The sequence below is a fragment of the Oryctolagus cuniculus genome, chromosome 10 (genome assembly GCF_964237555.1).
Source record: "Oryctolagus cuniculus chromosome 10, mOryCun1.1, whole genome shotgun sequence".
NCBI lineage: Eukaryota > Metazoa > Chordata > Mammalia > Lagomorpha > Leporidae > Oryctolagus > Oryctolagus cuniculus.
The window spans coordinates 93,148,550-93,160,892 of record NC_091441.1 but is presented as its reverse complement, the minus strand read 5'-3'; the positions used below and the strand labels follow the sequence as shown (position 1 = coordinate 93,160,892).

At 45.9% G+C, this 12,343-nt stretch overlaps 1 protein-coding gene across 6 annotated transcripts in view; it reads right to left on the bottom strand.

The window, feature by feature from the left end:
- Nucleotides 1–4,881: 4,881 nt before the first annotated feature.
- ARHGEF3 (Rho guanine nucleotide exchange factor 3) overlaps nt 4,882–12,343 on the bottom strand; it is a 339,744-nt gene continuing 332,282 nt past the window's right edge. For all 6 annotated transcript variants that reach the window (XM_070050684.1, XM_008260822.4, XM_008260823.4 and 3 more), the window contains 2 exons: nt 9,487–9,673; nt 4,882–7,103 (listed from right to left, as the gene is read on the bottom strand). In XM_070050684.1, the coding sequence (XP_069906785.1) occupies nt 6,751–7,103; nt 9,487–9,673 (540 nt within the window). In that variant the 3' untranslated portion in view covers nt 4,882–6,750. The remainder of the gene's footprint in view (nt 7,104–9,486; nt 9,674–12,343) is intronic.

The following is a 12,343-nucleotide window of genomic DNA, read 5'->3' as shown; positions in this document are numbered from 1 at the left end:
TAGTAAAGGGACCTTAAACAAAGCTGTGGGCAGGGGCGAGGAAAATGCCACACAATGTCCTCAGGCTAGTGACAGGAAGGCTGTGTCCACCCTGGGCTGAAGACCTTAGAGAATTTCCGGTGATAAGAGCTGTAGCCTCAGGTCAGGGGATGGAGCCAGCAGTCCTTCGGGGGTGCTCCAACCTCACTCCTCTCCCCATCAGTGAGCCCACCGGAGGGCTCCTATTTGGCTAAATGGAACCAGCAGCTGAAGGTGAGGGAGGAAGCATGCAGAGGTCACATGGGCAGCTCAGAAGTGATGGCGGATCTGGAGAGGTGATAACAGCTGGCACAGCACCCCTGAATGTACTTACATTATGTACATTTAATCATTTACATTGGTACATTTAATTTTCCCAACTGTTCTACAAGTGACAACTATCATTCATCCCCTGAAATATAAGGCAAGAAGAGGAAGAATGGAACCAAACTGAGATACTCTCAGAGCTTAGAGTACTGCCTTCACTCATTAACATCAAGTTAATAGATGAGTTAGAAGACAAAGGTGGGGAAACCCTCTTGAGGACAGAAAAACATAAAAGGAAAAAATAAAGGGTTGCGTGTTTAGCACAGTGTTGATATTGCTTGGGACATCTACAACCCACATCAGAGTGCCCAGGTGTAAATCCCAGCTCTGTTTCCAATTCCAGCTTCCTTCCGATGTGCTCCCTGCAAGGCAGTAGGTGATGGCTCAGGTGCTTGGGTACTTGCCAAGGGAATGAGTTTCTAGCTCCTGGCTTTGGCCTAGCCTAGCCCTGGCTGTGGAAAACAACAGGGAAGCCAGCAGATAGAAGATCTCTCTCTGTCTCTTCCTCTGTTGCTCTTTCTAAAGAAAAGAAAAAATAAAAAAGTATAAAGAAAGAAAGAAGACTATTAGAAAACCAATCCAGGAAATGAGACATCACATCCAGGAGGCTTAACATCTTTCTGGAGTTTCTGGGGGAAAAAAAGGGAAGGAAGGAAAAAGAAAATTGTGAGGAGGAAAATACAAAAGACAGACAAAAAAAATTGCAGATTCTCTGGATTGAGAGGCCTCCCCATATATACAGCAGAGTGAATGAAAAAGCTCTAGGCCAAGGCCACACTTTAGGGGAAACTTTATAACACTTGAAAAGTGATTATCAAACACCAGCAATGAAAAGCATTATTAGCTCATCAGTTTTCCATGTGATTTCACACATGACGTCTCACTTTTTAAATGGACGGAGGGCTGCAGTGTCTGGTTTGAGACATGGACACAGAGCCAGTGGGTACAACACCTGCCAAGTGGCATTTCTCAAACCCTTCACAGATGATGTAACACAGCTCATTAATGCTTAGGTGTGTTTGTGTGTGAACATACATGCGTCAGTGAACTAGTGGTTTGGAATACATGAAATGATTAGCTCTCAAAAAGAGTGCCTGGCTATTATTACCTTGCTACTCCCCCAATTCAGCTGATGAACTGCTTTGTCTGTGTAGCTGACTGACTGGGCAGCCGCAACTGGGAAAGGAGAGAGTGTAATAGGAAGCAGTGGTATTTTCCCCTAAAGTTGTTCATCTAAATACCTTTGAGGTATGGTGAATACAGTGACCTTTTCTCAATTTTCCCCAGATTTCTTTACTTTTTTATTTTAAAGGCAGAATGAAAGGAGGAGGAGAGGGGGAGTGGGAGGGGGAGGGACAGAGGGAGGGAGAGGGAAGGGGAAGGGAGAGGGAGAAATATCTTCCATCTGCTAGCTAACTACTCTAACAAAGGCAACAGCCAGGGCTGGGCCAGGCTGAAGCCAGGAACTTCATGCTGGTCTCCTACATGGGTGGCATGAACCCAAGTATTTGGGCCATCATAAGCTGCTCTCCGAAGCGCATTAATAGGAAGCTGGATCAGAAGAGGAGCAGCAGGACTCAAATCAGCACTCCGACAGGGGATGAGGGCCTCTCAGGCAGCAGCTTAACCCGCTGTGCCACCATGGCAGCCCCACTTTTTCTTACTCCTATGCGCAAGGTTTGAAATCTTTATGATCTTTAGATTTCCACTGGTCTATTTGGGTTTGAGAAATGTGCTTCCAGTTTTCTTCTAATCCCGTGATAACAGAATCATGTCAATAAACAAGACTGTGTGAATTAAATCAATGAACTGCATCTATCAGATGGGTGTTCAGTGCACATTTCCACAATGCCAGGGGAGCCAGCTGGGCTAAACTGACCTGGGTATAACTGAGTGGTCATTCTCCTCACCAAATCTTCCAGCCGGTACTCAGGCTTTTGGAGAATTCATAAAACATGGACATGGCCAGGATGTTGATGCAAAGTCGAACTGCTTGTTCAGCAAGACGGTGGAGTGTAGTATGTCTAAGCACACAGTCATTGTCAGGCAGGACTGTGGTTCTGGGGACAGAACCGTGCTGGGAATGGAAACTAAAACAGTCACTGGGGGTGACCACAGCCCAGAAGTTGAAACCACACTCTAATTTTGCACAAAATTGCTAGTTCTGGCTCTTTTTATTGCTTATGACTTTTCATTTAGACTGTAAGGATTGTATTGAATTGTGTGTAAAATAACAGCTTGAAAATAGACTGAAGAAAACCATTTAGCCCTCAGTCATTTGTACTAACCCACAAAGCGTTGGAAGCAATATTTTCTAATATATTCTGAAAGACACATCCTCTAGTCTCAACAGTCGGTGTAACCACGGAAGTGAAGCAGGCAGGGATTCTCCAAAGCAGCACTGAAGGAAGGCCGGTGCTGTGGCGCAGTGGGTTAAAGCCCTGGCCTGAGGTGCAGGCATCCCATATGGGTGCTGGTTCTAGTCCTGGCTGCTCCTCTTCCGATCCGGCTCTCCGCTGTGGCCTGGGAAAGCAGTGGAAGATGGCCCGGGTCCTTGGTCCCCTGCACCCACGTGAGAGACCCGGAAGAGGCTCCAGGCTCCTGGCTCCTGGCTTTGGATCGGCACAGCTCTGGCCATTGCGGCCATCTGGGGAGTGAACCACATTCTCTCTCTCCACCTCTCTCTTTAACTATTTCAAATAAATAAAATAAATCTTTAAAAAAAAAAAAAAAAAGGAAAGAGTAAGAAGTGATTTTTCATTCTGGGTAAAAAAAAAAAAAAACTATATTTACATTTGTTTATCTGAATATTTTACCTAATCTGGGAATTAGCAGCGTATGTTAGAGGATGACAATTTAGGAAAAAGATAAAACTAATCACCAGCTTTACTGGGCCAACATACTACTAAGAACTGGGTACCAACAGCTTAAAAGTCTTCAGCCCTTTCAACAACAACAAAAAAATCATATATTTATTTGAAAGAGGGAGAGGGGGAGAGGGAGAGGTACAGGAGGAGAAGGAGAGGGAGAGGGAGAGGGAAAGAGGGAGAAAGAGATCTTCCATCCATTGGTTCACTCCGCCAAATGGCTGCAACAGCCAAGGCTGGGCCAGGCTGAAGCCAGGAGCCATGAACTCTACCTGTGCTCCCACATGGGTGGCAGGGGCCCAAGCACTTGGACCATCCTCTGCTACTTTTTCAGGAGCACAAGCTTTAAGCTGGATTGAGAGTGGAGCAGCCAGGACTCAAACTGGTGCTCATATGAGATGCAGGCACTGCAAGTGGTGTCTTAACCTCCTATACCACAATGCTGGCCGCTGTTGAAACTTAGAAGGCATAGTGAGATTTTGGGAGGTGAGATTAGATTAGAATTTTAATTTTAGGCAGAGAAAGCAGGCCCCAAGACTAACCATTTTAATTAAAAAAAACACACACACACAAAAAGGACTGAAATTTCAGGATTCCAAAGCGAAGTGTATCTTCTCTTATTTAGCCTTAAAGTTCATCAAGTCACCTAGACTACAGTGAGATTCAGTGCTTCTTTTCTGTAACAATTATAACTTATCATTTGACTTCATATAAAGTGGGAATCAAGATAGCTATCAAAAATGGATAAATGGGGCCAGAGCAGTGGCATAGCAGGTAAAGTTGCTGCCTGCAGTGCCAGTATCCCATATAGGTGCCAGTTCAAGTCCTGGCTGCTCCACTTCTGATCCAGCTCTCTGCTATGGCCTGTGAAAGCAGTGGAAGATGGCCCAAGTCCTTGGGCCCCTGCATGCACGTAGGAAGACCCAGAGGAAGCTCCTGGCTCCTGGCTTCGGATTGGTGCAGATCTGGCCATTGCAGGCAATTGGGAAGTGAACCAGCAGGTGGAAGACCTCTCTCTCTCTTCCCTTCTCCTCTCTCTGTGTAACTCTTTCAAATAAAAAAACAAATCTTAAAAAAAAAAATGGATAATTGAATAAATAGAGAATACTTGAAAACACAGATCTTAGAAATACAAGTTGTGGGCCGGCGCTGTGGCTCACTAGGCTAATCCTCTGCCTGCGGCGCCGGCATACCGGGTTCTAGTCCCGGTAGGGGCGCCAGATTCTGTCCCAGCTGCTCCTCTTCCAGTCCAGCTCTCTGCTGTGGCCTGGGAGGGCAGTGGAGGATGGCCCAAGTGCTTGGGCCCTGCACCCGTATGGGAGACCAGGAGGAAGTACCTGGCTCCTGGCTTTGGATTAGCGTGGCACGCCGGCTGCAGTGGCCATTGCAGGGGTGAACCAACAGAAAAAGGAAGACCTTTCTCTCTGTCTCTTTCTCTCATTGTCCACTCTGCCTGTCCAAAAAAAAAAAAAAAAAAAAAAAAAAAGAAAAAAGAAAAAGAAAAAGAAATATGAGTTGTCCAAAAGCTTTGATGAAACAAAACATTATTTCAACCTGTACCCTAAAGTGTGTACCTGGGAACCACAAATAAAAAGTTACTCACATTTTTGTCACTGCACCAGAAGGAAAGGTGGGAGCAGATGTTTGTAGGACACAGTACACAAGGAGATGACATTTGAAGGTAATTTATTTGAAATGCTTCCAGAAAAGTTTAAGGCCATTATACAAAAACATTCATTTCATCAAAACATTCAGTGACTTCCTTCCCAAAGTTAAACACCTGACATGCCTCTTTTCTCATTTTTCTCATTTTCACATTGGCCAAAGTGGCTGACGGCCCCTGCAGAAGGACTCGCTCTTTTCCCCATCATGAAATGACTTTTCTCAGCTTTCTTCTGCTTCTAGCTGCAGCAGCTTCACTTGCTTGCTGACTCAGTAACTTGAGAAACAAAGCAGTTTTAAATAAACTTGTAATAGAAAAAATTCACCATGTTTAAAATCTATAAATACAGAAATACGTTTTACAGGGTAAAATTGACCACAATTTTTTTTGAAAAATAATAATGTAATATACCTTGTTTTTACATTGATAAATCTCATCACCCTGCTTCTTTGAATGCACATGATATATGTACATGATAAAATGACAACATTGTATTTACTGCTTTCTTTTCTGTAAACTTGAAAGAATATTTAAAAAAAAAAAAGACTTTTTTGGCAATAATTTAGAATCATTACTACTAGTGCTGGTGTGGGTATAACTTTGCATGGGTCATCCTGAATATTTACACTTCTAGGAAGCTTTGCTGGGTGTTTAGTTAACTTTTTCAAAGGTCTACAGCCCTGCACTGTAAGTCAAGGATGGACAAAGAGGTTCCTAGTTTGGCTTAGCTGATCTTCATTAATCAGAATGCATGAAACTGGTCTTTGGAGAATGCAATTAGAATTCTGATTACAGCATAGAACCAGAGACAGCAAAATGATGACCCAAAAGCAGAGGAGGAAATCCCAAGGCCTGCGTCTCTCTCATGAGACACTGGCCCAAGCTTTTTCTCTTTTAATGGTTTGCACAGAAGATGTGATGAAGCTCTCTGCATTCTTGATGTTTCTCATGTGTTCGTGTAGACAGAATCCCTGACACACTCGCAGAATCTTTTCACTGTGGCTTCACACACGTTCTACACCTCGAGTAGGCCTGGGCAGATGACAAGAAACAAGGACTGAGCCTTCTCGTGATCCTGGCAGGTTTTCCCAGGCCCTTTGGGTCCTACTGCCATGTTTTAGGCTAGAAATGGCTCTCTAAGGCAAGCCACTAACTAGGACAGACACCTTTTGGTGCCATGTACATTGCAGCTGAAGATGCACAGCTGGCAGCTGCCTCTGTGCTGGCCCCTGTGAGGTCAGCCTGTTTCATGTCCTAGCAGATCACTGCATCCAACTCGCACGGGATGAAACTGGAAGGTTCAGACCATGCCTCATCCTTTGTATAACCCAGCCTTCAGAACCTCTGGAGATGTTTTCTTGCTTCCTGGTTGAACAATGTTGAGCCCAGTTCACTTCAAAGGTTGATTTTTCCCAGTTCTCCCTCAAAGGCCATCCATGCCATGAGCGGCTTCATCACATCCTGCTTACACGGCTCCCTAAATCCCATGCCTTCAGCGACCCGTTGGAGAGCCAGACAAGCATGGCTGGGAGCACTTGGCAAGCACTCCGCGTGAAACAGCAGTTCAGAGATTCTTTGTCTTTCCACTTTCTAAAATCCAGCAGGACAACTGAAAGTAACTCGTTTCAAGTACCTCTCCATCCATCCAGATGCTTCTGAAATACAGTACAGGGTAATGGTTGCCACAGATCCCAGCTTACACAGAAAGAGTGATGGGCAGTTACAGTACTAGGGACACATGTACAGACACAGGAGCCTGGGCCAACATGGTCACACAAGTATTAAAAAGTGCTTCTCCAAACTGTTCCACATGTGGAATGCAAATACTGTACAGGTAAGACACAGGGCTACTTCCAGGATGGACACACGCTTCCGTCAGACATTGCTTTCCACGTGCCTGCTGTTCCCACAGGAAGAGTCTGTCTGTTCCATGCGCTCACAGTCAAGGCTGACTTCACTTGTGTCCATACTACAGTCTGATTCAGTGTCTGACTGGTCCATCTGCTCAAGTTTCGTTTCTCCCTGTGGCTCCCTGCTCTCAGTGTTGGGATTTAGGAACGATCCCTCGGAATCAAGTACCCCAGCCTGTCCGGCAGCACACAGAACTGTTTCTTTGGCCTGACGAATACAGTTGAGCCACTGCTGTTTGTTGAAGGTGTCATTGGCTTGGAGCGAGTGGGTCTGACTTTGGGATCCATTTTTGAAACTCACCCTGAAGAAGTTTTTAACTAGAATTAAAAATACATAGGGAAAAAAAAAAAAAGGTCACTGGACGGGTTACCCAGGTCAAAGATCACACATGTAGCCACACTAACCCCAGTTCCCACACCAGATACAACTGATTATACAGTGTTTTCCACTGATCTAGGGCATGGGCATGGCTCCCCTCTGCCCTGCTGCACCATGAACCAATGGCAGCTGACACAGATCTAGCTCTCAGCTGCCCTCACTGCTTGAACAAACTAGCAGGTGGATCACAGCTTGGAATACCCAAGTGTCAGGGGACCCCAGGAGACTGGTTACCAAAGCTGGCTGCAGAGCTTGTTAAAATTACAGACAGATCTTCAAGTGGGTGTTTGGTCTAGTGACTAACACACCTGCATTGCATATTGGAATGCTTGGGTTTGAGTCTTGGCTGTGCTCCAGGTTCAGATTTCCTGCTAGTGCACATCCTGGGAGGTAGTAGGTGACAGCTCCATCAGTTGGGTCCCTGCTACTCATGTGGAAGACCTGAACTGAGTTCCTGGTTATGGAGGCCAAAGACACTGCAGGCATTTGGGGAGTGAACAAGCAGACGAGATCTCTGTCTAGCTGTCTCTTTTAGCTGCTCAAATATATAAAAGAAAAAAAATGAATCCCTGGGCCCTCCCCTTCTGATCCAATAGATGTAAGATACATCTGATAATCTGTAATTTCAATAAGTACCATAAGACAGAGCTTCTCCCGGTTGCCCCTCTTCCAGGCCAACTCTCTGCTATGGCCAGGGAGTGCAGTGGAGGATGGCCCAAGTGCTTGGGCCCTGCACCCCTGGGAGACCAGGAGAAGCACCTGGCTCCTGGCTTAGGATCAGTGCAGTGCGCTAGCCGCAGCGGCCATTGGAGGGTGAACCAACGGCAAAAGGAAGACCTTTCTCTCTGTCTCTCTCTCATTATCCACTCTGCCTGTCACCAAAAAAAAAAAAAAAAAAAGACAGAGCTTTTTCCAGTTTAAGAAGCTCTTTCTAACACGAAACTATGCCAATGGTCTTCTACATGAGAGTGCTGCTGTGTTTAGTATCCAGTGATCGAGAAGATATGCAAGAGCTGTTTTATCCTTGGTTTCATTTTTAAATGAAATTACACTTCAATGACTTTGACAGGAGCTACACACACTGAAAAAATGGTAATGCACAATATGGAAGACATCTTATTTAATCTAACAACAGCAACAACATTAACTTGTATTTTCGGGCCCTGCATGTTATATGCAACGCTTGGTGCATAGAGCATCTGCTGTCAGTCCCTCTGCATTAACCCCAAAAGACAGTACCAGCACAGCAGATGATGTAGAGATGAGTGACAAATGCAGAGTGAGCCCAAAAGTTTCATCACAAGCTGTCGAAGGCTAGAAGACAACCCTGGTCCCTTCAATATAAGCTCTTCCTTTGGAGTTTATGTCTCAGTTTCCTTATTCATAAAATGGGGGAGAAACGAGAACCTACTTTACCAGGCTGTTACCCGGAATAGACCTAACTGCTTACACAATGCCCTGGCGCACTTTCACTCCTACCAGGGCGGAGGGACTGAGGAGTAGGAGGCAGTTCGTATTTATCACTCTGACAATAGGATGCCTATTTAACCCAGGAGGTACACACATTGCCTTCCTGAAGAAGGCTTCCCTCACTGTTTTGTCTAAAACAGACCTCCCATTGCTACTCCTTTCTATCCCCGTTTGGGTTTTGGTTTTCTTAATAGCACCTGGAAAATTTATGTATCATCTATCATAATGTAAGATACACAAGGGGCGAGGAATTTAATTGCTTGGCTCACCACTGAATACTTAGGGCCTAGAACAGTGCTTGACACATGGAAGATACTGGGTAGACATTACTCTCTTAGGTTTTCTTGGTTAATTCCCTTATTTGTTAAGTCTCATGTTACAGAAGCCCATCTGAACAATGCTAAGATGAACTTTCCTCACAGTTGACCACTCATGTATGTCTCTGTAGAGCCACGTCTGTCAGTTCAAGTACAAAACCTACCTTTATGCTACCACTCTCCCCAGGGGGAGTATCTGGTATTAATCATGCTTTTCTCCAACAGAAAGAGGCACAGAAAAAGGAGCTTAGGTTGCATCAGTTATGTGCAGACAGGTTCCCTTATGGTATTTTAATTAGTCCTTTCAACAACCTTACGAGGGAGATACGCATGCATCTGTACTCTCTAAGTGAGAAACTGAGACTCACAGAGGATGCATAAGGCTATACCATCAGTAAGTAAAGAGACAGCACTGGAATGCAACTGTACTCTCAGGCTGTGGCTCTTCTTTTTTTCACCAGCCAGCCACTGCTTCTAAACTATCAAGACCAAAACCATTCAAGAGGTCAACCCGGACCATGCCACCCATGCGTACTTCTCTCGTTGTTGCTGAACGCCCCACGCAGGGAGCCACCCAGCCTGACTTCTCCATCCTGCAGGTCTTCCAGCAAGAGGTCCTTCACGGGGATCGGCTGCCGGTACAGCTGGTAGCAAAGTTGCTCATTGTGAGTGATGGCTCGAGTGATCACAAGCACTTCTTGGAACAGAAAAACATGCAGTTTCTAGAAGAGAAGAATGCACAGGATTTCTCTGAGCAACAGCCTAATAATGAGTAGTTGATTTGTGGACCTCTGTTGGGCAGAGGTTCATCAGGTTCATCCTAGATTATGGACTTCTAGGCTCAAACCTATCTCTAGGAGCCAAGAACTCAGGCAGGTCTGAGGCATTTCCAGATCTGACACATCCATGCCTTTCCTAGATGAGCTCTTTCCAAACAACCCACCGGAGAAAGCCATTCCACACCCAGATATCTGGGGCCTTACTCACACTGCAGTGCACAACTTTTGCAGACACACATAGCCTCCAGCCACCACAAGAAATGAAAAACTGGAATACAAGGAAGGAAGTGATGAAGGGAAAAAAAGCACTCTCCTGGCTAATTCTACAGGATGAAAATTAACAATAGTTCATAAAGGATGAGACTGGCATATCAATGTCTAATCTTCATCTTTCCTTCTTCTTCTTCTTTTTTTTTTTTTTGACAGGCAGAGTGGACAGTGAGAGAGAGAGACAGAGAGAAAGGTCTTCCTTTGCCGTTGGTTCACCCTCCAATGGCCGCCACGGCCGGCGCGCTGCGGCCGGCGCACCGCGGCCAGCGCACCGCTGCCAGTGCACCGTGCTGATCCGATGGCAGGAGCTAGGTGCTTCTCCTGGTCTCCCATGGGGTGCAGGGCCCAAGGACTTGGGCCATCCTCCACTGCACTCCCTGGCCACAGCAGAGAGCTGGCCTGGAAGAGGGGCAACCGGGACAGGATCCGGCGCCCCGACCAGGACTAGAACCTGGTGTGCTGGCACCGCTAGGCGGAGGATTAGCCTATTGAGCCACGGAGCCGTCCATCTTTTCTTCTAAACCCATGAAAGCAATTGTTCCTTTGACAAAGAGCTGACCATCAGCTCCAACTCCAACAGGGAACTTGGCTGGCTCATTCCTGAGGGAACCAGTGCATGCTGCTGTAGCTGCCAAGAAAGATGGTAAAATAAAAAATTCCAGGGCTGGTGCCGTCACGCACTAGGTTAACCCTCCGCCTGTGGCACTGGCATCCCATATGGGCAACAGTTGTAGTCCTGGTTGCACCTCTTCCAGTCCAGCTCTCTGCTATGGCCTGGGAAAGCAGTGGAGGATGGCCCAGGTGCTTGGGCCCATGCACCCGCATGGGAGTCCAGGAGGAAGCACCTGGCTCCTGGCTTCGGATCAATGCAGCTCCAGCTGTTGCTGCCACTTGGGGAGTGAACCAACAGAAGGAAGACCTTTCTCTCTCTCTCTCTCTCTCTCTCTCTGTCTGTAACTCTGCCTGTCAAATAAATAAATAAAATCTTAAAAAAATTTCCTCTCTTGGTTAAGTAAATCAGAAACGTTGATTCTCCTAAGACATTGTGCATAAAAGGCTGACAGCTGAAGTGAGTGTTGTGGGCATAAAGAAAATCTCAAATATAGGGGGTGGACATTTGGGGTAGTGGTTAAGATGCCTGCATCTCCCATCAGAGTTCCTGGGTTCAATATCGGGCTCCAGTATCTGACTACAGCTTCCTGCTAATGGGGACCCTGGGAGGTAGCAGCAGTAATGGCTCAAGCAGTCAGGTTCCTGCCATCCACATGGGAGACCAGAAATAGGCTCCCTGCTCCTGCCTTTGATCTCTGACCTGGAGCCATTATGGGCATTTGGGGAGTGAACAATCTCTCTCTGTCTTACTGCCTTTTTTTTTTTTTTTTTTTAATTAAAAAAATGGTCTCAAATCACATCAAAGCCAGTTAGCTAGGTAGAGCTGGGATCAATCTGTTTGAATTCTAATCACAAGACTCTTCTCAGGGTGTGGAAGTGGTTAGGAATCAGAAATGAAAAGATCCTCAACTTTGCAGCCAGGTTCTGGTTTTCTGGTATAAACATGCAGAATATCACCCCAAGGTCACAAAAGGGAGGCCAGAGGGAGAAGTGAAAACTCAGATCAGAATTTTAAATTGAGGCAGGGGAAGCACATTCAGCACCATCAGATCATTTTATATTTGGGAGAAAACAAACTTGCAGGTCTCTTCCCTCCTTTCCAACATACACACACACACATACAATACTCAACCAAAAAAGTACAATGTCTATTTTTTTTAAGGGGTAGGGTTAATTGGGGGAAACCCGACAGACTGGAGGGAAGGGGCAATGAGGGAAAAAGAAGGAGAAGGAGAGTCTGAGAGAGAGATCCAGAAAGAGAGAGATCAAGAAACAGAGAGAGAGACAGAGACAGAGAGATCAGGAGACAATGTCTATTTGAAAAGACTGAAAAACGAGTAAAGCAAAATATAACCACATTAAAGTCCGTGAGTGTAGGTAGTGTGGAAAGAATGTGTTAACAATTTTCTGCTGGGGCAGGGAAAGAAGGTGTTGGCTACTGTTTTATGTACTGAAAGTAGGGATTTTTACCCTGTTTCTGCTTCAATCCCTGGCCAAGGTAGACAGTTCCAACTCAACTATCTGGACAATCTTTTAAAAATGCCCTCACTGGGACCAGTGCTGAGACTTAGCAGGTTAAGCCTCTGCCTGCAATGGGGGCATCCCACACCTGACTGCTCCATTTGATACAGCTCCCTGCTAATGGCCTGGGAAAGCAGTGGAAGATGGACCAACCGCTTGGGTCCCTGCACCCTTGCGGGAGACCCAGAAGAAGCTCCAGGCTCTTGGCTT